This window comes from Felis catus, chromosome E2 (assembly GCF_018350175.1).
Source record: "Felis catus isolate Fca126 chromosome E2, F.catus_Fca126_mat1.0, whole genome shotgun sequence".
In the NCBI taxonomy this organism is placed as follows: domain Eukaryota; kingdom Metazoa; phylum Chordata; class Mammalia; order Carnivora; family Felidae; genus Felis; species Felis catus.
The window spans coordinates 48,052,487-48,077,576 of NC_058382.1; the positions used below are offsets into that span (position 1 = coordinate 48,052,487).

At 37.2% G+C, this 25,090-nt stretch overlaps 1 protein-coding gene across 25 annotated transcripts in view; it reads left to right on the forward strand.

Annotated features, from left to right (window-relative positions):
- Window positions 1-25,090, forward strand: part of HYDIN (HYDIN axonemal central pair apparatus protein) — a 433,865-nt gene that overhangs the window by 83,743 nt on the left and 325,032 nt on the right. For 22 of the 25 annotated variants that reach the window (XM_045046329.1, XM_045046327.1, XM_045046336.1 and 19 more), the window contains 3 exons: window positions 13,259-13,416; window positions 15,218-15,343; window positions 24,683-24,802. In XM_045046329.1, the coding sequence (XP_044902264.1) occupies window positions 13,282-13,416; window positions 15,218-15,343; window positions 24,683-24,802 (381 nt within the window). In that variant the 5' untranslated portion in view covers window positions 13,259-13,281. Of the gene's footprint in view, window positions 1-13,258; window positions 13,417-15,217; window positions 15,344-22,741; window positions 22,818-24,682; window positions 24,803-25,090 lie in introns of those variants that run through there. The other 3 variants (XM_023246145.2, XM_023246146.2, XM_045046337.1) reach the window with 3 other exon arrangements.

The window sequence follows — 25,090 nt, forward strand, 5'->3', positions numbered from 1 at the left end:
TTTTCCCATTCTGTGGGTTGCCTTTTAGTTTTGTTGATTGTTTCCTTTGCTGTGCAGAAGATTTTTATCTTCATGAGGTCCCAAGAGTTCATTTTTGCTTTTAATTCCCTTGCCTTAGGGGATGTGTCAAGTAAGAAATCAGAGAGGTCTTTTCCTGCTTTCTCCTCTAGGGTTTTGATGGTTTCCTGTCTGACATTCAGGTCCTTTATCCATTTTGAGTTTGTTTTTGTGAATGGTGTAAGAAAGGGGTCCAGTTTCATTCTTCTGCATGTTGCTGTCCAGTTCTCCCAGCACCATTTGTTAAAGAGACTGTCTTTTTTCCATTGGATATTCTTTCCTGGTTTGTCAAAGATTAGTTGGCCATACGTTTGTGGGACTAGTTCTGTGGTTTCTATTCTATTCCATCGGTCTATGTGTCTGTTTTTGTGCCAATACCATGCTGTCTTGATGATTACAGCTTTGTAGTAGAGGCTAAAGTCTGGGATTGTGATGCCTCCCGCTCTGGTCTTCTTCAAGATTACTTTGGCTATTCGGGGCCTTTTGTGGTTCCATATGAATTTTAGGATTGCTTGTTCTAGCTTTGAGAAGAATGCTGGTGCAATTTTGATTGGGATTGCATTGAATGTGTAGATAGCCTTGGGTAGTATTGACATTTTAACAATATTTATTCTTCCAACCCACAAGCACGGAATGTTTTTCCATTTCTTTATATCTTCTTCAATTTCCTTCATAAGCTTTCTATAGTTTTCAGCATACAGATCTTGTACATCTTTGGTTAGATTTATTCCTAGGTATTTTATGCTTCTTGGTGCAATTGTGAATGGGATCAGTTTCTTTATTTGACTTTCTGTGGCTTCATTATTAGTGTATAAGAATGCAACTGATTTCAGTACTTTGATTTTGTATCCTGTGACTTTGCTGAATTCATGTATCGGTTCTAGCAGCCTTTTGGTGGAGTCTATCGGGTTTTCCACGTATAATATCATGTCACCTGCAAAAAGTGAAAGCTTGACCTCATCTTTGCCAATTTTGATGCGTTTGATTTCCTTTTGTTTTCTGAATGCTGATGCTAGCACTTCCAACACTATGTTAAACAGCAGCGGTGAGAGTGGACATCCCTGTCGTGTTCCTGATCTCAGGGGGAAAGCTCTCAGTTTTTCCCCATTGAGGATGATATTAGCTGTGGGCTTTTCATAAATGGCTTTTATGGTGTTTAAGTACATTCCTTCTATCCCGACTTTCTCGAGGGTTTTTATTAAGAAAGGATGCTGAATTCTGTCAAATGTTTTTTCTGCATCGATTGACAGGATCATATGGTTCTTATCTTTTCTTTTATTAATGTGATGTATCACGTTGATTGATTTGTGAATGTTGAACCAGCCCTGCAGCCCAGGAATGAATCCCACTTGATCATGGTGAATAATTCTTTTTATAATTGATTTCGATTTGCTAGTATCTTATTGAGAATTTTTGCATCCATAATCATCAGGGATATTGGCCTGTAGTTCTTTTTTTTTTTTTTAACGTTTATTTATTTTTGAGACAGAGAGAGACAGATAATGAACAGGGGAGGAGCAGAGAGAGAGGGAGACACAGAATCTGAAACAGGCTCCAGGCTCTGAGCTGTCAGCACAGAGCCCGACGCGGGGCTCGAACTCACGGACTGTGAGATCATGACCTGAGCCAAAGTCGGACGCTTAGCTGACCAAGCCACCCAGGCGCCCCTGTAGTTCTCTTTTTTTACTGGGTCTCTGTCCGGTTTAGGAATCAAAGTAATACTGGCTTCATAGAATGAGTCTGGAAGTTTTCCTTCCCTTTCTATTTTTTGGAATAGCTTGAGAAGGATAGGTATTATCTCTGCTTTAAATGTCTGGTAGAATTCCCCTGGGAAGCCATCTGGTCCTGGACTCTTATTTGTTGGGAGATTTTTGATAACTGATTCAATTTCTTCGCTGGTTATGGGTCTTTTCAAGCTTTCTATTTCCTTCTGTTTGAGTTTTGGGAGTGTGTGGGTGTTTAGGAATTTGTCCATTTCTTCCAGATTGTCCAGTGTGTTGGCATATAATTTTTCATAGTATTCTCTGATAACTGCTTGTATTTCTGAGGGATTGGTTGTAATAATGCCATTTTCATTCATGATTTTATCTATTTGGGTCTTCTCCCTTTTCTTTTTGAGATGCCTGGCTAGAGGTTTATCAATTTTGTTTATTTTTTCAAAAAAACAACTCTTGGTTTCTTTGATCTGCTCTACAGTTTTTTAGATTCTATATTGTTTATTTCTGCTCTTATCTTTATTATTTCTCTTCTGCTGGGTTTGGGGTGTCTTTGCTGTTCTGCTTCTATTTCCTTTAGGTGTGGTGTTAGAATTTGTGTTTGGGATTTTTCTTGTTTCTTGAGATAGGCCTGGATTGCAATGTATTTTCCTCTCAGGACTGCCTTCGCTGTATCCCAAAGCATTTGGATTGTTGTATTTTCATTTTCACTTGTTTCCATATATTTTTAATTTCTTCTCTAATTGTCTGGTTGACCCATTCATTCTTTAGTAGGGTGTTCTTTAACCTCCATGCTTTTGGAGGTTTTCCAGACTTTTTCCTGTGGTTGATTTCAAGCTTCATAGCATTGTGGTCCAAAAGTATGCATGGTATGATCTCAATTCTTGTATACTTATGAAGGGCTGTTTTGTGACCCAGTATGTGATCTATCTTGGAGAATGTTCCATGTGCACCTGAGAAGAAAGTATATTCTGTTGCTTTGAGATGCAGAGTTCTAAATATATCTGTCAAGTCCATCTGATCCAATGTATCATTCAGGCCCTTGTTTCTTTATTGACCCTGTGTCTAGATTATCTATCCATTTCTGTAAGTGGAGTGTTAAAGTCCCCTGCAATGACCACATTCTTATCAATAAGGTTGCTTATGTTTGTGAGTAATTGTTTTATATATTTGTGGGCTCCTGTATTCGGCGCATAAACATTTATAATTGTTAGGTCTTCCTGATGGATAGACCCCGTGATTATTATATACTGCCCTTCTTCATCTCTTGTTACAGCCTTTAATTTAAAGTCTAGTTTGTCTGATATAAGTATGGCTACTCCAGCTTTCTTTTGACTTCCAGTGGCATAATAAATAGTTCTCCATCCCCTCACTCTCAATCTGAAGGTGTCCTCAGATCTAAAATGAGTCTCTTGTAGACAGCAAATAGATGGGTCTTGTTTTTTTATCCATTCTGATACCCTATGTCTTTTGGTTGGCGCATTTAGTTCATTTACATTCAGTGTTATTATATAAAGATATGGGTTTAGAGTCATTGTGGTGTCCGTAGGTTTCATGCTTGTAGCGATGTCTTTGGTAGAGATGTCTTTGTCTCACAGAATCCCCCTTAGGATCTCTTGTAGGGCTGGTTTAGTGGTGATGAATTCCTTCAGTTTTTGTTTGTTTGGGAAGACCTTTATCTCTCCCTTCTATTCTAAATGACAGACTTGCTGGATAAAGGATTCTCGGCTGCATATTTTTTCTGTTCATCACATTGAAGATCTCCTGCCATTCCTTTCTGGCCTGCCAAGTTTCAGTAGAGAGATCGGTCACAAGTCTTATAGGTGTCCCTTTATATGTTAGAGCACGTTTATCCCTAGCTGCTTTCAGAATTTTCTCTTTATCCTTGTATTTTGCCAGTTTCACTATGATATGTCGTGCAGAAGATTGATTCAAGTTACGTCTGAAGGGAGTTCTCTGTGCCTCTTGGATTTCAATGCCTTTTTCCTTCCCCTGATCCGGGAAGTTCTCAGCTATTATTTCTTCAAGTACACCTTCAGCACCTTTCCCTCTCTCTTCCTCCTCTGGAATACCAATTATGCGTAGATTATTTCTCTTTAGTGCATCACTTATTTCTCTAATTTTTCCCTCATACTCCTGGATTTTTTTCTCTCTCTTTTTCTCAGCTTCTTCTTTTCCCATAATTTTATCTTCTAGTTCACCTATTCTCTCCTCTGCCTCTTCAATACGAGCCATAGTTGTCTCCAGTTTATTTTGCAACTCACTGATAGCATTTTTTAGTTCCTCCTGGCTGTTCCTTAGTCCCTTGATCTCTGTAGCGAGAGATTCTCTGCTGTCCTTTATACTGTTTTCAAGCCCGGCAATTAATTTTATGACTATTATTCTAAATTCACTTTCTGTTATATTGTTTAAATCATTTTTGATCAGTTCGTTAGCTGTTGTTATTTCCTGGACGTTTTTCCGAGGGGAATTCTTCCGTTTCATCATTTTGGATAGTCCCTGGAGTGGTGTGGGACTGTAGGGCACTTCCCCTGTGCTGTCTTGAATAACTTGCGTTGGTGGGTGGGTCCGCAGTCAGACTGGTGTGTGCCTTCTCTTCCCTTTTCCTAGGGCCAGGATTCACTGTGGGGTGGCGTGGCCCATCTGGGCTACTTACACACACCAGGCTTGTGGCGCTGGGGATCTGGCGTATTAGCTGGGGTGGATCGCAAGGTGCACAGGGGCAGGAGGGGCAGGCTCAGCTCGCTTTTCCTTGGGAGATCCCCTTTGGGAGGGGCCCTGCGGCACCGGGAGGGAGTCAGACCCACCGGAGGGATGGATCCACTGAAGCACAGCGTTGGGTGTTTGCGCGGTGCAAGCAAGTTCCCTGACAGGAACTGGTTCCCTTTGTGGTTTCTGCTGGGGGATGGGTGAGGGAGATGGCACTGGTGAGCACCTTTGTTCCCTGCCAAGCTGTGCTCTGTCGTCCGGGGCTCAACAACTCTCCTTCCTGTTGTCCTCCAGCCCTCCTCCTTTCCGAGCAGATCTGTTAACTTATAACATTCCAGATATTAAGTCCCGCTTGCTGTCTGAAAACACTGCCTCCGGCCCCTCCGCTTTTGCAAGCCAGATTTGGGGCCTCTGCTTGGCTGGCGGGCTGCCCCTCCACCCCGGCTCCCTCCCGCCAGTCTGTGTAGTGCGCACTGCCTCTCCGCCCTTCCTACCCTCTTCCGTGGGCCTCTCGTCTATGCTTGGCTCTGGAGAATCCGTTCTGCTAGTCTTCTGGTGATTTTCTGGGTATTTAGGCAGGTGTGGGTGGAATCTACGTGATCCACAGGATGCGGTGAGCCCAGCTTCCTCCTATGCCGCCATCTTCCCCAAAGTTCATTTAAAAAAAATAAAAAATTATTATTGGTGCAAACTGAAGATTTGGTGTATATGCCTAGTTGGTGCAGTAAGTGCCCTAATAAAAGTGTTATCCCGACCTCCTTAGTTAAAAAGGTCTTTGGTTCATGGCCCCTTTTACCATATTTTTGATCAGAGGATGGTCTTTTAAAGCAGGGTGTTGGGGCATCTGGGTGGCTCAGTCAGGTAAGCATCTGACTCTTGATTTCTGCTCAGGTCATGATCTCAGACTTGTGAGATCGAGCCCCACATTAGGTTCTGTTCTGACCGTGGAATCTGCTCAAGATTCTCTTGCTCTCCATCTCTGTCCCTCTCATGCACTCTCTCTCTCTCTAAATAAATAAATAAACTTAAAAAAATTAAAAAGCACGGCATTAAGATGACTGATGGATTACATGAGTCAAGGCATTCCAGGGACATGAATGCATTTGGCCTATTTGTATGGATTCAGTTTTGTGTTAGATATTGGAGCAGCAGGTTAGCTGATTGTCATTTTTAATAACACCCCTGAATATCGACTCTGTCTAATTTACTGGTCAATGGTTCATTAGAAATTCATAGGCATGCATTAAATACAAGGCAGTATGCATTACAGTCTCTACCTCAAGGAGTCTATGGTCTATTAAGATCAGAATAAGCACACACATAACTATAAAGTAGAAAGTTTTAGGTGTCATAAAAGAGAGAAAAAGTAAGATACTGGAAGGTCAGAGATGTTGAACAGTCACTTCCAGCTCGTAAGATCAGAAACAAGTTGCTTTGATAAGGAAATGACATTTGAATCAGGAAGGGATCTGTGCAGAGGTAAAGAAAGGATGTTGCAGACAGAAGGAGCAGTGTGAGCAGATTTTTAGGGAAAAATATCTTAACCCTTGTTGTTAAGGAACTGCAACAGCATGATCCAAATACTGCAGGCCTGAATTGTAATCATGGTATTAGTGGTCAAAACAGGAAGAAAATAAAAGAGGAAAATGGCCAAGATTTTTAAAGCACTTAAGAAATCAGTTATAGAAAGAAATTAGTTTTAATAAAAAAATACCCGAGTCATCAGATTTTAACAAGGTAACTGCTTTGTGTTTTGGTTTGATAGAAATCATTGTATTTCCATTCTGTTGAAATAGAATGGTCATTTCAAGTTACAGCATAGCTTATGAATACATCTTTCCATATCTGGGGTAAATCCTCCAGCAGAACATATTTATGCGTCAAAGAATAGGCACAATTTTTAAAGGTTGCCAAAATGATGTTAGCTGTAGGGTACAGATGCCCACCTTTATAACATCTTCATCAACAATGAGTTTTGCCTGTCTCTCTTTCTTTTTCTTAAAAAACTTTTAAAACAAATTTTATTTTGAAATAACTATAGATTCACAGGAAGTTGCAAAGGAAGCACGGAGAGGTCTCATATATCCTTGACCTCCTATTTCCCTCATGGTAACATCTTATATAACTAGAGCATAATATCACAATCAAAAATTTGTCCTTGGTACAATGTGTATGTATAGTTCCATGTCAATATATTGCATGTGTAAATATATATAACTTCCACCACAATCAAGTTACAGAAATCCCTTTGTTAGGTTCAGTAATAGCACTAGAAATTGAATGCATGACTTGTAAGAAGTAAAAAACTTCCTATTAGCAAATTTTCTTATTCACTCCAACTCTAGAAGCCTTAAGATTTTTGCCTATCATCTTATTTCTTCTCTGTGTGTCTATTTTATCACTACAGACATCCCCCTGCCACCACCATCTGTAACCTGTGGCAGCCACTAATTTGTCCTTCGTCTCTGTAATTTTGTCATTTGAGAATATCATATAATGGAATCACACAGTGTGCAACCTGTTGGGATTATCGTCTTTTTCCATTTTCTTTTTGTCCCTGAGATCCATCCAGGTTGTTATCAATCATTTGTTCTTTTTTATTGCTGCACCAAGTACCACTCTTTGTTTCATCATGCCCTGCTGAGGGACATTTAGGTGTGAAAGCTCTTATGAATAATCATGCACAGGATTTTGTATGTATTAATGTTTTAATTATGAAAATTTAAAAACATACACAAAAGTGGAGAGAATGCTATAATCTTCGATGTTTGTCAGTATTCTCCCATTCTTATTTCTTCTGTCCTTCTCCCTCACATACCCACGCACCCATACCTGCATTCCTACCCCCACACACTTTTTTTCCTGGAGTATTTAAAAAATATTTTTTAATGTTTATTTATTTTTAAGAGAGAGAGAGAGAAACAGAACACAAGCGGGGAGAGACAGAGAGAGAGGGAGACACGGAATCTGAAGCGGTCTCCAGGCTCTGAGCGGACAGCACAGAGCCCGATTTTGGGCTCAAAGACACAGACTGTGAGATCATGACCTGAGCCGAAGCCACTTGCTTAACCAACTGAGCCACCCAGGCACCCCTCTTGGAGTATTTTAAAGTAAATTTCAGACATAATTTCCCTTTACCCATAAATGATACATATCTCTAACAGATAAGAATATTCTTTAAAAAAAATCACATCCATGGTACCATTGTCCTACAAAAACCCCAGTAATTATTTTATATCATCTTTTATTCACGTATTTGAATCATCATCCAAACGAGATGTACCTTTGCATTTGGTTGGTTTAAGATTCTTCTAATTTATAACTGCCCCCCACCCACAACTTTCTGATGCCATTTATTGGTTGAATAAAGGTCATTTTCCTATAATATTTCCCACACTCTGCACTTAGCTTAATTGTATTCCTCCAGAATATACTTGTTCCTCCATTCCCCGTGTCTCCTACAACCTGGCTGGTAGGTCTAGAGGTGTAGATTTTTGTTAACAGTTCTGCATAGCTGGTGCTGTGTGGTACATCATGTCAGGAGGCACATAATATGTCTGGTTTTCACTCATTTGGTGTTGAGATTGATTCAGAGGGCTCAGGTGTTGTTAGCCTGATTGAGCCATTATAGAGTTCTTCAGCAACATCTTTCCTAATGATTTTAGCATTGATGATCTTTCATTTCATTAGGGACTGCATAATGGTCATTTTTTTTCTGTTACTTCTGAGTTTATTAGCTGGAATTGTTCTATGAAGAATCATTTTCCTTCCTCAATCATTTGGTTAACTTGCAGTGCAATCTGAACAAAAAAAGTGCACGACAAATGATTGATTCTTTCCTTTTATTATTTCCAAAATAGTTTTGTGCCTTAGCAACTTCCAAAGGTGACCAATGAGTTTTTTTTTTTTTTTTAGTATCATTTGAACTTAGATTTTTAGAGACTTATCCATTGAAGACTTTAAAAAAAACATATTCAAATTGTCTTATCTTTGGTGAATGGGAACTCCTTCAAATTACTCTGGGTCCTTTAGACACAACCCCAGTTGCCTTTGATAATGTCCTTGTTCTATGGTAAAATAGAATGTTCCAAGTTCATCGTAAACATTTTATGCCTCAGACCTCAAATTACCCATGTCTCCAAGGAGCAGTGGTTCCTTTTAGTGGGGTATTTAGAGACCACATTATGTCCTTGGACTATTATTGCTTACCGGGCCTTCATTGTTTCTGAGCTCTTTCATTATGCATGTTATTTAATTTTTTTTTAAGTTTATTCATTTATTTTGAGAGAGAGAGAGAGAGAGAAAGAGAGAGAGAGAGAAACAGAGAGAGAGACAGAGAAACAGAGAGAGAGAGAATAGAGAGAGAATCCCAAGCAGGCTCCATGCTATCAGCATTCAGCCTGATGTGGGGCTTGATCCCACAAACCATGAGACCATGACCTAAGCCGAGATCAAGAGTGGGACAATTAACCAACTGAGTCATCCAGGCATCCCAGTAGTCAGGCTATTTAAAAGGAGAAAATAATCACGAACTTACAATTATTTTCAATTTAAATGTAAGATTATAGGATTTCTTAATATAAGAACTTTGGTTTTATTTTTTATGAAGCTGAAATGCTTTTGTTCTTAACAAAATTGATTTAATTACATGTTTTAAAAATATTATTACTGGGGTGCCTGGCTGGCTCAGTCAGTAGAGCATGCAACTCTTGATCTTGGGGTTGTTAGTTCAAGCCTCATTTTGGGGCTTGAGCCAAAGAAAAATATTATTACTAATATTATGACTAACACTAAGACTACAATGAAGATAGTCTAGTCAAAACATTGTATTTAAAGTCAGTTGGAATAATTGTTTTCTCTTTGTGGTTATGACACCAACTTGATGTACAGCAAGGTTCATTCCTTTTGCTGGTTTTCAGTTTTTAAGAATTGATTTTTAAAATGTTTTTAAGTGTATTTTTAACAACTTTATTGAGATTAAACTCACATACCATACAGTTTACCCTTAAGGCATATATAGAACTCAGTAGTTTTTGCTATATTCACAAATATGTGCAATCATCACCACAGTCAATTTTAGAACATTTTCATCATCTCAATAAGATATCCCATCCCTTTTAGCTATCACCCTGCCATTCCTTCATTTCTTGTAGCCCTAGGCAACTGCTAATTTACTCTTTCTCTCTAGAGATTTCCCTGTTTTGGACACTTCATGTGCATAGACTCATACAATATGTGGTCTTTTATAAACTGGCTTATTTTACTGAACATAAAGTTTCTGAGGTTCTCCCATGTCTCTCTGATCCAAGGGGGCCCTTCAGCCTCACCTCTGGGCTCTGGGATTTTCACAAAGGTATCTTGAGTGTGGATAGTTTCTAGTTGGTTTTTTTTTATGAAGTTGGCGCCTATTGCACCATGTTGGTGACATCACTTCTAATATTACTTTGTGTTGTAATAATTATGTGCATTACAGTTAATTTTTTGTGTTTGTCTTTCTATGTTTAGTATGTGTTCTTTGCTTTTTCTAAAATTTCTTTTGGTATTTAGGAAGGTTTACTTTTAGGTTTAGTTTTTTTGGTGTGTATAAAACCCATATAATGCCTACATTAGTAATTTATTGCTATGTAACAAATTACCCCCAACCAAAGCCATGAATATTAGTTTTCTCACATTTTCTATGGGTCAGGCATCTAGCTGTGGCTTATTAGCTGGTGCTTCTGCCTCAGTGTCTGTCTTGCATCTCAAATCAAGCTGTTGGCTGGGCCTGTAGTCATTCCAACGCAAAAATGGAGATGGCAAATCCACCTTCAAGCTCATTCACATGGTTGTTGGCAGGCCTTGGAAGATCCCCTTCCAAGTTCACTCATGTCATTGTTGGCAGGCTTGGTCCCTCACCGCATGGGCTTCTCTATAGGCTTTCTGAGTGTTCTTACAATGTGGCAGCTGATGATCTTACAGGGACCCAGATAGTACCCAAGATGGAACCAAGTCTCTTTATGACTAATCTCAGAAAGTGACACACATTGCTTGTGCCGCATTATATTTGTTAGAATACCAAAGGATAGTCTGCACTCAGGGACAGGGCATTACACAAACACATGAGTGCTTGGAAACAGGTATCATTGACTGCCATTGTACAGGCTTTCTACCATAATTCCTTAAGCTCCTTTATTTTTTAAACTTTTTTAACGTTTATTTTTTGAGAGACAGAGACAGAGTATGAGCGGGGGAGGGGCAGAGAAGGAGGGAGTCACAATTCCAAAACAGGCTCCAGGCTCTGAACTGTCAGCACAGGTCCTGATGTGAAGCTCCAACTCACAAACCACGAGATCATGACTTGAACCGAAGTGGGTCACTCAACCCACTGAGTCACCTAGTTGCCCCCCTAAGCTCCTTTATTCTATCTGGTTAAACAGTTTGACTCCTACCTATTACTTACACAATTGTTAATGATCTTAGTCAACTTTTGATTTTATTTCTATTTTTTACTTTTAAAATTGTATTCTTTCTACTTTGTCAGAAAATATGTTTGAATTCTATTTTCTCCTTGTGTCTCCAACTTCATCATTAAAATTAGCTCTAAAGTTAAATACATGAAATGTTCATTGTCAGTTCTTTTGCTGAGGTTCCTGGTCACTTTTTGGTTGGCTGAAGCCCATCCTCTGGTAGGTTCCTAAGGAAGGGAACTTGTTTACAATTTTCCCTGAAATTTTGCATGTTCAAAACTCCTTTCCTGTAGCTTTGATAACTGCAGGAGAGCTTGGATGTATATAAACTCCTTGGCTCACACTTTTTAAAGTTTTTGGAAAATGTTGCTCCTCTCTTTTCTCATTTCATAGGTTGCAAAAGCATAGTTGAAAAATCAAGGTCCAATGACATCTAATTCTCTTGCCCTTGTAAGTTACTTTATCTTTTTGTCTGGAGGATATGAGGCCTTTTAAAAATTCTGTAAAGTCTAATAGTTCTGTTATGGTGTGACTCAGAGTTGGACCACCTGGGTGGCTCAGTCTACTGAGCGCCTGACTCTTGATTTTGGCTCAGGTCATGATCTCACCGTTTCGTGAGTTCTGTACCCGCGTGGGCTCTGTGCTGACAGCGTGGAGCCTGCTTGGGGTTCTCTGTCTTTCTCTGCCCCTCTCCCGCTCCAACTCTGTCTCTCTCAAAATAAATAAATAAGCTTAAAAAAAACCGAACAGATATGACTCAGAGTTGACCATTCTGGGTCTGTCTTCCTGAGTAACTACCACTCCCTTTTCATTATGTTTTCTTTTATTTCTGGAAATTTTTCCTGGATGATAGGTTTTTTTTTTTAATTTTTTTAAACGTTTATTTATTTTTGAGACAGAGCATGAACAGGGGAGGGGCAGAGAGAGAGGGAGACACAGAATCTGAAACAGGCTCCAGGCTCTGAGCTGTCAGCACAGAGCCCGATGCGGGGCTTGAACTCACCGACCGTGAGATCATGACCTGAGCCGAAGTTGGACACTTAACCGACCGAGCCACCCAGGCGCCCCTGGATGATAGTTTTAAATATTAGTTCCACTTCAGTAATTTTTCTTCTTCATGGGCACCAGTTATAGTGTGTTGGATCTTCTTTTTTTTTTTAATTTTTAAAAAATGTTTTATTCAATTTTGAGAGACAGAGAGATACAGAGCGCTAACAGGGGAGGGGCAGAGACAGAGGGAGACACGGAATCTGAAGCAGGCTCCAGGGTCTGAGCCATCAGCATAGAGCCCGATGCAGGGCTCGAACCCACTAACTGTGAGATCATGACCTGAGCCAAAAAAGTTGGACACTTAATGGACTGAGCCATCCAGGTGCCTCAGATCTACTTTTGGACTGTCTACTATTTTCAACCATTTATTCTCTGATTTTTTTTTTTCCTTTTCTAAAATTTCATGTTCATTTCCTTGGATGTTTTGCTGCTTTAGTTTAGTGTCCCTTATTAAAATTTTCACTCAGATTTATTTTTCTTTATGTACCTCTTTCTTCACTTGTTTTTTCCTGGTAATGACTTCTTGTCTTGTGAGGTTTGTAATGATTTTTACGGTTTTTTATTTGACATGGTATCAAGCATTGTTAGGTGTTTTATTTATTTATTTATTCCCTTTGGCACAGGGTTGGATAAAGTAGAAATCCCCATGTAGTTCTAAATAGGCCCCCACAGTTGCAAGTATCCTCCTACAAGGCATAAGGAAGAATTTGTGGAGGGCAGATGTCTTAGCTCTTTGATTTGGGATGGAGGGGGGTGGCTGTTTAATAACTTATTTATGACTAAAAACTTCAAAAATTCTCCAGAAACTTCCTCATCCTTATCTCATCTCCTACTGGGTTTTTAGTCTCTGCCCAGCTGTGAAGGCCTGAAGCCTTATGTTTTTTTTCTGTTTGGAGGGTGTCATGAGAGAGAATTATCAAATAAGCCTATAAAGTAGCAAGCTATGAAGTGTATTTATTGAGCAGTGTTTACTTTTTTTGTCTTGGAGGATAAAAGTACCAAAATGTAGGAACTGCTTATATTTCCACATCTTGCCTGAGCTCACTCCAGAATCACTTGGTTTGTCTAAAAGGAACCCTAGATTTTGGAACGAGGTCAACTCTGGACTAAGTACATGGAATAGATTCCTTTAGTTAAGGCATTTGTTACAAGAATTCAATGTGTTTTTGAAGATTGGTCTTTTCTAAAACTTTTGTATTTGAAAAAGCTTTAAATAAATTGTGACCTGTATTCAGGAATTAGCCGTTATTTTCTCTAAAACTTTTTTATTTTCACTCCTAGGTGAATGAAAGAAAGAACTAAAGATGGCGGGTAGAAGACTCGAGGAGTCCATGGGGGCTGTTCAGATGGGGTTAGTCAGAATGCTGAAAGGGTTCCAGAGCAAGGTTTTGCCACCCTTAAATCCAAAGTTGGTTACAAAAGAAGAAGTAAATCGAATGGTAATGTATCTGAGACTTTCTGTGTAACATACCTAATGCAGCCTCCTCAGGGGGACGACAGCTGCTACTTGGCAGTCTCAGAAATCACATGGAGAAGTACGGACTGATGAGATCCATTTAGATAACATGGTAGCTTGGGGCTGAGCACAGGCACCACTCAGAGCCAGGAGAGTTTTTGAAACCACGTACCTCAAAGTAGAGGCTTGAATTGCTTCAGTTAATCAGTTGAAGTAAGACTATGCAATCAAATTATTATGGTTTTCTAAATGTTAGGTTGAACCCTGTGAGACTGTGTAGTTCAAAACAATCAGATATCAGAATTTCATAGGGTTTAACTTAAATAATTTATTATGTGTTGATTGGCAAGAGTTATTTCTGTTTGCATATTTGTAGAACATAGAGTATCAAAGTAATGACTATATGATATCAAAGAAAAATACATTTTCCCTGTCCTTTAAAATAAAAAATATTTCTGTTTTTAATGAGTTATAATAATTTGATGAGAACTGAATTATAAACTCATGCTATAGAGAATATCAACAATAATGTGTAGGGTTCGAGATGGTATTCACCATATTTAAAAAACTAGTCTCAAGTTATGTTCTGATTGAAAAAATAAAACCTATCATCAATCACTTTTGTGGTGGTTATAGTTTTGTATTTAAAGTAACTCCTGACATTTGTTTTTAAGATTTTATTATTTTTATTTAAACCGCAACACAGGTGAAATTTCCTAACATTTTAGTATTCTAATCCGGGTTCCAGTCAAAAAGAACCTCAAAAATGAAGTCGGAAGCTGTATTAGAAATATGCCTTCATTTAAATGGATTCAATCACAGAAATTAATTTTGTATGCATTTTGAAGAGCAGTGATTTTAACCCAAGGTGAAATCAATCAACTAAATTGTATAACCTCTGAATGTTTTAAAAAGTCTTGGTATATGCTCAAGCATGATGTTGCTGTCAGTGATCATCATCCCCCCTTGCATATAAAGTAAGCCCTGGAACATTCCAGAACAACAATAAGTAGATAATGGTGTTTGGTCCTGGGTAACTAAACCTTGTTGGGTTATTTAAATGATTTTTATTTAAATAATAGGTTACATTCCCCCCCCCCCCCCATAATATTAGAAAGTGTTAAAGCATTTTGTGTTCCTGTTTGGGTGTGTGACTATGACTGGCTGCTGGTTCTGGTGATGGATGGGCTTCAAGCTCTTTTAAAACAAGGTCTAAATGCGCTCTTGTGATTTCTAAAGAGTTCAAACTCATTCCTAAGCTGTGCAGTCACTCTTCCTAGATCCTCCTCATTTCACAAGATTCCTCTTTAACCTGATACAGCAGGATAGTGAAACCACCCACAGGCTTTGTTTGTTTGTTGTAACTGGAGTTGAGAAATAGAAGCATTTCAAATTCCTTAGTTCTGAAGACCAGAAGTGATTTTGGAAGCAGGGTTGTATGTTCAGATGCTCCTTCTGAACATAAATGTTAAGCTCTTTGGACATGTTCCTGTGCAATTTCTTGACTCCCCTCCCTCCTCCCAGTTTCTTTTGTGTGATTTCTTCAAAATGACAAGGAAACAGCAACAACATGTCACTTCAAATTACTGTGCAAAGAGCTTAAAAGTCCACAGGTACTTCTCTTGTATTATTTAGTTAATTTAAATATTTTATAAGGGAACTTAGTGGCATTCCAGAATTATCCTGAAAGTTACAAACACAAATTATTCATTACTGGCGCTCATGAAAATACTTTTTCAGTATAACCATTTATGAATCTTCAGCTGTTTTGTTTTAAATTCTAGCTGACACCCTCGGAGTTCCTGAAGGAAATGTCCCTCACCACAGAGCAGAGACTGGCTAATACACGTTTGATGTGCCGACCACAGATCATCGAACTTTTAGATATGGGGGAAACAACACATCAAAAGGTAGCTGCTTTCTGTCATAGTTACCTATGAAGCAGGTCCTGGAATAATGTGAACATTCTAGAACAACAGTAACTAATAGCTATCATTTCTGGGATAAATCCTTATTGGGTTTGTGTATTCATTCATTCATTCATTCATTCATTCATTCATTCATTCAGAGAGTGCAAGCGGAGGAGGGGCAGAGGGAGAGGAAGAGAGAATCCCAAGCAGGCTCCATGTCCAGCATGGAACCTGATGTGGGGCTCAATTTCATGACCCTGAGGTCATGACTTGAGCCAAAATCAAGAGTCACATGCTCAACTCATTAAGCCGTCCAGGCACTCCTGTGTTATATGTTCTTTTTCTACCTCTGTGGATCTTGATATCTATGATTTGATATGGAGAGAATTACAATTAATAAGTACAAATAACTTTTGAGGAGTCACATTTCTTTCCTAGCTACTTCTGGACACCGTTATTTATAGATTAGTAGTTCCAAGGATTCCAGTACCAAATCCAATTAAGTCATCTTAACACAACAACAAATCCCTTCTTACCTGAGCTGTCATCACTAGAAAGGAAGAAGGTGGAATTGTTTATTAAAGGAGACATTTGTTGTCTCTCCCGGCTCACTTCCAATAGCAAATGTATCCTTTTAGTCTCTAAGGGACAGTTATTTTAACCTGTTTCTGTATTTTAATGTAAACTGTATGTTCTAGGCTTTAGGAGCATATGATTATAAGATAAGGTCTTATTTCCTACTTTTAAGTTAATTTCTTGAATTACATGCTTTACTTTTTATATACAGATTATGGTATGAACGTCCATGAGTTTAACTGCTGGAGATCAGCCTCCTCTCAGAGGCTTCCTGGGTATTCCTGAGAGATTTTTCAGAGATCTTTCCCCTGATGAATGAGTCCCCGAGACTCATTTGCTCTTGCTGCAACACCATTGCCTCCCCTGTTTGGGATCTGCACAATATCTGCTCTTCTCCTGAGCGCTGCTAGCTTTAGTTATTGTTTCTTCTCTTCTCTGCCAGCACCCTCTACCTTTGAGGGCAGCAACAAGGCTTTTCCCAAAGCTGATTCATCATTGTTCTTTTCCCATAGCATGACTGAGACCAGACTATGAATATTTTCCTGTGTGTACTGCTTGTGTGTGTTTTAACATTGTGACCCCCTGCTATGAAGGATGAGGAAATTCGTATACTTTACGATATCTCATCATTTCTCCTCTTTCTTCTTTCAACTCAGTTGGTTATTTTTTACTTTATTTTCTGGAGTTTCATTTGTTCTTAGTTGGGTGATAGTCCTCCCCTACTAATACCTTCAAGAAGAGCTTATGGAAACTATAGTTCCTTGGTTTTATGTGTTTGACAATATTTGTGTCTTGCCTTTATACCGAACTTCAGATTTGCCTTCTTGGGTCACATATATTCCTCGTAAGAGCTCTGTGGGCATTTTCCTCACCTTCTGGCTTTAATGGTAAGCAGAAGAAAGATGCATAATGGTATGTAGAGGTGTGATGACGCTGGCTTGATTTATAGAGACTTGAATCTTTTAGCACGTATGCCCCAAGATTGTTTATTCTAATTTAATATCCAGTGATTTTATTAGGGTGTGACTAAACTTTTCTTGAGATACTATGTATCTTTAGTTTACTTCTAGAAAGTTTTTCTTGAATTACCCATTATTTGTTCTTGCCATTTTTGGTTCTTTTTTTTTTTTTTTCCTGCTCATTTACATTTGTTATTATATCCATCAGGGTATCCTCTGTGTCCCTTACTTTGAGTTTTGTGTGTGTGTGTTTCTCTTATAATTCACCCTTATGCTTGACTAATTTGGCACTTCTGGGTTCTCTCACAGCATTTGACTCAGTGTCTCTTTCTTAAACCTTTTTATTCACTTGTAGCTCAGATATGATACTCCTTTGGTTTTCTTCCAACTTCACTGGCTTGAATTTATGTTTTTAATTTTTCCTCTTCCTGATCGCTAAATGTACTTTTACGACGAGTAGTGAGCTCCCCAGTACTTGCTCCTTCAACTTCTTTCTCTTTTCAACTCATTCTTTAGGTGACTCCTTCTAGGAATAAGGGTTTAAATCCTACTTTTTAAATGATTACTTTCATAATTATTTCTTCTGCTATGGCCTATCTTCTGAACTCTGAATCACATATTCAGCCCAATGAATGATTGGCAGCTCAGACTGAAAATATCTAAGATCTCATGTTTGTGTTATGTTCCTTTCCTGAAGATGTGATCTCTTCCCTTTTGTCTCCTTCCTCTAGTATATAGTACCCCCATTTATCTTTTTCCTCAGGCCAGAAACCTACCTTGGAGTTATCTCAGATTCCTCTCTTTTTCTTGCATCTTGTATGAGGTCCAATGACAAATGCTATAAACTCTGCTTTCACAAATATATATTTAATCAAACTACTTCTCATCACCTCCACCACCACCCTCCCAGTTCAAGCCAGCATCCTATAGACTATTGAAGTAGTCTCCCTGTTTCCATCTCATTGCCCCATCATCAGTTCTGCACAAAGAAGAATTATTTTTTAAAAATGTGAATTAGAACATGTTACTTCCATATCTAAAACCATCCAACAGCTTCCTATTGCCCTCAGAGTTATAAGACTGTGCATCATCTAATCCTGCCTACTTCTCTCATAGACCTCGTTTTCTTCCACTCTTCCTCATTGTCTTCTAGCTATGCTATATCCATCAGCTGCTCTTCGAACATTCAGAGATAATTCCCACCCCAGGGCCTTTGTACTTGCTATTCCTTCTAACTGGAATGTTATTCTCTCAGATCTTTGCATGGCTTGCTTCACATCTCTACTTGGATGACTTTTTCTCAGAGAGGCCATCCCTTGACCACCTCCTGAAGAGAGCATACATCCTGCATTCACTCTTTCTCCTTGTCCTATTTTAGTTTACTTCATAGCATATCACTGCCTGACCTCATATTATATATTTCTTTATTTCTACTTTTTTTATCCATTTCCCCCAAGAATGTAAGCTTCCTGAGGTCAAGGACTTTGTTGGCTTTGTTCAGTACTATATGCTTAACATATGAAAAATATTGGAAACTCAATTAGTATTTATCGAGTGAACACATGAATTTTTCATCTCTTTGATTGCTTTTTTTTCCTCCCTGCACTCTTAATTATTTTCTTGGTGCTCTCAGATTTTTTCCATTATGTTTTTTGAGTTTATAGTGAAATGGTGTGGCTAATATTTTCATTGCTTCATGGCAACTTTTCTGTTAACTATTCTTCATTTGCCATTTTCTTATTTTTTTTTTGTTCTTGAAGTTTGTATAGATCTTGATTTATCATTATTATTATCATTACCCCTCATTTTCAAAAGAAAGAAGGACATTTTTCCTGGACTTGCTATTGTAGGTGGTTACTGTTGAGGCAGGGCCTGGCAGTATCCCAGACCAGCAGGAATCCTCCACGATTCTCCATGCAGAGTTTTATGAAAGAGGATTGTGTGCTGTGTTTGTTTGGAAGAGGACTGAGAAGAAGGAAGGAAGAATGACTGAATTGTGTTAGCCTTTCCTTCTCCCCAGAGTTGTGACTTGTAGGGACCCTTCTGGTTCAGAGTTTTTCTCTTCTAGCCTGTCTCAGTGACAAGCTGCTTCCTATAAATATGCAGATTTATGTGTAGCCCTAATCAGCCCAGCCTTCCTTACTATTTCCTGGTGCTAGATGACATCCAGGGGATTTCTTGTTGCCCTTCCTATTATTCCAGACAAGGAGTTGGTGGTTTTGCCTATCAGAGTATGTCATCTGCTTTGATCTGTATTGTGCCAGCCTCACCAGAGATCTGAAGTTGTGGACGTTCTCACTGGGCATCTTCTCTCAACCCTGGTTATTTGTGGCAGGAGGGGTGGGGAAGGGAACTCACACTGCCAGTTACAGCCTACACGCAGTCCATCCGGGATTCTAAGTGTCGTTTATGCTGAGATCCATTGTCTCCTTCTGCACCACAGTGCCTCTGTCATATATCCAGTGATCCATATGCAAGGATCTGTTTCTGGACTTTTCCACGCTATTGGTCAATTTATTCTAATCCACACCACGGTGTTTTAGTTGCTATATATTTGAATATCTATAAATATAACAAGATACTTTGTTCTTTAAAGGTATTTTCTCTTAGGAATTTTCAAAAGTATCTTGGCTACTTTTGGCTCTTTGCATTCCCATATACATTTTAGAATCAATTTATTAATCAGAGAGATTTTGATTGAGATTGCATTGTCTATAAATTAACTTAGGGAGAATTTATATCCTTGTGATATTAATTCTTTTAATCCACGGACATAGTGTACCTCCCGTTTCTTGAAACCTTCTTTAATTTCTCTCAGTGAAGTTTGATAGTTTTCCCTATAGAGATCTTTTCATATCTGTTCTATTTTAGTCTCAGGTATTTGGGTGCAATGTTATATAATGTGATTTTCCCTCGCTTTAACATTTTTGTTTTATTTATTGAAAAATAACTTCTAATAGTATCTATTTGAAAATTTCCTTTTTAACTCTTGTCACTCTCATTATTAATTGTAATAGTTCATCTATGGATTTATTTGGATTGTCTTTGAAAATACTTATTACCTTTGAATAATGGCAGTTTTATTTCTTTCTTTCCCATCTTGAGTGTTTACAAATTAATAGATAATTTTTTAGAGAAGTTTTAGGTTTATAGAAAAATTGGGAAGTACAGAGAGTTCTCATATGCCCCATTTCCCTACCCTACCACACACATTTGTCCCTATTATTTATATCTTGTATTAGTGTGGTAGTTTGTTTGTTTGTTTGTTTTTTTACAATTGGTGAGACAATATTGATATATTATTATTAACTAAAGTCCATACTTCACAGTGGGGTTCACTGTGCGTCTGTATATTCTATAATAGCTTTTGACAGATGTGTAATGACATAGATCTGTCATAACTGTATCATAGAGAATAGCTTCACTGCCCTAAAAATCATGTGTTCAAGTAGCCATCTTTCCCTCCCACCCCCTGAACCATTGATAATCACTTTTCCAGAATGTCATATATCTGAAATCATATAGTATGTATCCTTTTCTGATTGGCTTCTCTCAGCAGTATGTTTTTAAGGTTCCTTTTAATCTTAATTTTTTACATATTTCACCTGCTTCTCTGAATTTACTACTAGGTTTAATAGAATACTGAGTACAAGTTATGATCAAAGGTATCCCTGTCTTGCTTCCTAAAGTAAAAGAAAAAAAAAAACCCAGCATGTTAATGCTAAGTGTAATGTTATTATTTTCTTTGTGAGGATCTGGATACTCTCTGTCAGACTGAGGAAGTTACCTGTTTTGCTTTGTGTGCTAGGAGTTTTGTTTTTTTTTTTTTTTATTGTGAATAGATACTTAATTTTATCAAATGTTTTTCTACCTCTATTGAAATGATTGTAATAATTTTCTCCTTTATTCTCTTGTGTCGAAAATACATTGTAAGTAAAAATTTTATTGAATTTGAGTGTGTATGTGGGTGTATTATGAGCACATAGCTTGATGAATTTTCACAAAGTAAGGATACTCATATCACCACCACTCAGATGAAGGAATGTAAGATACAACATTACTGGCATCCTGGAAGCTTTGTTATGTCCTTCTCTGTCATTACCTCTCCCTCTTCTTCAGAAGAACTGTTAATCACAGGTTTATTTTTTCTTTATTCAATCTCATATGACTGGGATACCACAGTATATACTCTTTAATTTCTGGCTAATTTAAGTCAATATATTAAGTTTTGAAGATTTGTGTTGTGCTTAGTAATAGGTGGTTCATTTTTATCGTTGTATGGTATTCCACTGTATGACTATACCACCAGTTGTTTATCCATTTTACTGTTGATGAGCATTTGGCTTTTCCCACATTTTGGATCTTATAAATGATGGGGTTATAAACACTCTTGTACATTTCTTTTACTGCACACGTATGCCTTTCTATTGGGCCTACACATAAAAGTGGAATTTCTAGGTGATAGGCTATGCCTATGTGTCTCTTTAGTAGTAACTGCCAGTTTTCTCAAGTGTTTGTACCATCATATTGCCATTAGCTGTGTGTGGGAATTTCAGTTGGAATTGCTAATACTTGCTAATGCTTAACATTGTCAGTTTCTTTAATTGAAATGATTCTATTGGGAGTGTAGTGTTGTCACGGTGTGGCTTAATTTTCAGTTTCTTGATTTCTAATGAGGTTAAGCAACTTTTCATGTTTATTAGCCATCTGGTTATCATCTTTTATAAATTGCATGTTTATGTGCTTTGTCCATTTCTTACTGTTTTGTATAAGTTCATATATTCTGGAGATTAGTCCTTTATCAGTTATGTGTGTTACAAATAATCTTCTCCCATTCTTTGGATTTCTTTTTCATTTCTTAAGGGAATCTTTTGATGAACATGTTTCAAACTTCAATATGACTTAATTTATCGGTTTTTAAATTTATGTTTTGTATTTTCTGTGCCCCATTAAAGAAAATTTTGCACTCTTCAACATCGTGAAGATATTCCTCTTGGTCTTCTTCTGAAAACATTGTTTCAACCTTTCATATTGAGAGCTTTGATACACTTGGAATGGTGTATGATAGGGATTAAATTGATATTTTTCATATGGAATATCCAGTTAACCCAACACCGTTCATTGAAGAGAATTTCTCTTCCTCAATGCTTGTTAGTGTTACCTTTGTCATAAATCAAGTGATGATATATTTAAGGATTTGTTTCTGGGCTTTTAAATCTGGTATATTTGTTTTTATGATAAATCTTGTGCTAACATTTCACTATTTTAATTGTTGATAAGTAACAGTATATGATATGTAATAATATAATAAATCTTGCTGCCTGATAAAGCAAGTCCTCTTATCTTGTTCTTCAAATGTATCTTGTCTATTCTTGGTCCCTTTGTTTTACATATAAATTTTGTAATCAGCTTTTTCATTTTCAAAAAAATTTTCTACCAGGGTTTTTTTTATTGGATTGCATTGAATTTTTAGATCAGTTTGGGGAGTATTTGACATCCTTAAAATATTGTCTTTCAATTCATGAACATGGTATATTACTGTATTTACATAGGTCTTCTTTAATTCCTCTCAGTAATATCTTGTGGCTTTTCTGGTTGAAGGTTTTACACATCTTTCATTGGATTTATTTCTATGTATTTTATGTTTTGGGAGGCTATTAAATCGTATTGCTTATATATTTTATTTCCTACATGTTCGTTGTTAGTACCTAGTAATATAATTGATTTTTACTTGTTGGCCTCATACTCAGTGACCTTGATAAATAATTTATTGATTCTAACTTCTAATAGTTTATCTATAAGTTGTTTTGAATTTTCTAAATAAACAATTTTTCTTCTTATGACAATTTTGTTTCTTTTTAAGGAGCTTCTGTTAAAACAACTTTGAATTTCTGAGTCACACCCAATTTGATCATGATGTGTTATCCTTTTTATATACTGTGAGTTTCAATTTGCTAATGTTTTGTTCCTTTAAAAAAAACTCTATCGTTTATAAGACTAGCCTATAGTTTTCCTTTCTCCCACCATCTTTCTTAGTTATATGAAAGTTATGCTAACATCATCGAGTTGGGAGACATTAATTTTTTTTTCTTTCCTTTAGGAGAGGTCTTATAATACTTGATTTGTGTCTTTAAATGTTTGCTAGAATTTGCTTGTAAAGTTATTTGGGCTGGAGTTTTCTCTATGAAAATGTTTTACTTACAGTTTTAATTTATCTAATGGTTACAGAACTACTAAAATTTTCTTTGTTTTTGTGCTACTTTTGACAAATTTTATTTTCTTAAGTACTTTTTAATGTACATTTTCCCATTTATTGACATACTATCCATTTGTTATCTTTTTACATAGTTCAGTTTCTGTTGTAATATCCCTATTTTCATTCTTTATCTTGGCTTATTGTAACTTTTGTCTTATTTTCTTGATCATGCTCATTAGGTATTTTATCAATTTTATCAGTCTTTTTAAAGACTCAACTTTTGGCTTTGTTGATTCTGTAGTATGGTTATTTTCTATTTCATTATTTTTTGCTGTTGTTTTTGTTATGTCGCTTTTTCATTTGTTTGGACTTTCTTTCCTTCTTTCTCTCTTTCTTTCTTTCCTTCTTTCTCTCTTTCTCTCTTTCTTTCTTTCTTTCCTTCTTTCTCTCTTTCTCTCTTTCTCTCTTTCTCTCTTTCTTTCTTTCTTTCTTTCTTTCTTTCTTTCTTTCTTTCTTTCTTTCTTTCTTTCTATGTTTGCTATTGCTTTTCTAAATTATTGAGATGGTTGCTTACATCTTCACTTTCCAACCTATACTAAGGTGCCCCAGGGTGCAACTATAAACTCACAGGGCATCATGGGATATTCTAAAATTTTAAGGAAACATGGCAATACTCAAAACCTGTTGGATACTACACAAGCTAATAGTTTGAGATAATTCATAATTTCAACATTAGATCAGAATGTCTTGTTAGCTCTTCAGTGCCTCCAAGCAGATATTTGTTGATACAGTTTTTCTTGTTATTTTAATAGGGGGATTGGTTCAAATTATTCACCATTGACATAAATGGAAGTTTTGGGTTGGTGTTCTAATTAGCCTATATTTTTTTAACTGAGGACAAAATCTTCTACTTTGTTTGGTATTAAACAAGTTGATGGCAGTGAGAAAGAATGAAGTCTGGCCATTTGTAGCAACGTGGATGCAACTGGAGAGTATTATGCTAAGTGAATAAGTCAGGCAAAGGAAGACAGATACCATATGTTTTCACTCTTATGTGGATCCTGAGAAACTTAACAGAAGACCAGGGGGGAGGGAAAGGGGAGGAAAAAGTTACAAAGAGGGAAGGAGGCAAGCCATAAGAGACCCTTAAATACTGAGAACAAACTGAGGGTTGATGGGGGGTGGGGGAGAGGGGAAAGTGGGTGATGGGCATTGAGGAGGGCACCTGTTGGGATGAGCATTCAGAGTTGTATGGAAACCATTTGACAATAAATTATATATATATATATATATATATATATATATATATACACACACACACACACACACACATATATATTTATATATATAAATACATATACATACATATACATGTATGTATAATACATATATATTAATTACATATATATACACATATACATATAATAAACAAGTTGATCACAGTAACTTTACTACTTATAACAATTATTGTTTATAGTAGTTACCCCTTTCTGAGTATTTCCTATGTTTTTAGTGTTAGTATCCATAGGTCTATATAATATTTTCATATCTTCCCCAGTCATTTCTGCCACTGTGTGACTATATAATGAATTTATTCTTTCAATGCAGTTTTCAGGAATTGACCTGGATCAGGCATTATTCCAGCCCTTTCCATCAGAAATTGTGTTTCAGAACTATACTCCCTGTGAAGTCTATGAAGTTCCACTGGTTTTGAGAAACAATGACAAAGTGAGTATGTTTGCTGAATGTACCTCTCATGGAATATAAAAAGGGATTAAATAAAATGGAATCCTGTAGGATCTTAGATGAATTCTAAGAAAATAGTTGAAAACATGCCCTTTGACTATAAGCTTAATGAAGACAAGACTGGGTTGGTGTGTTCATACATGTTCAAGCCCAAGTCAGTGCCCACCAAATGGTCAACTCCCAATATGTGCTGTAACATTTTTTGAGTAAAATATTGGTTAGGGAAATGTCATGAAGTTCTTATGTGTGACTGGTTCAAGACAATTACTC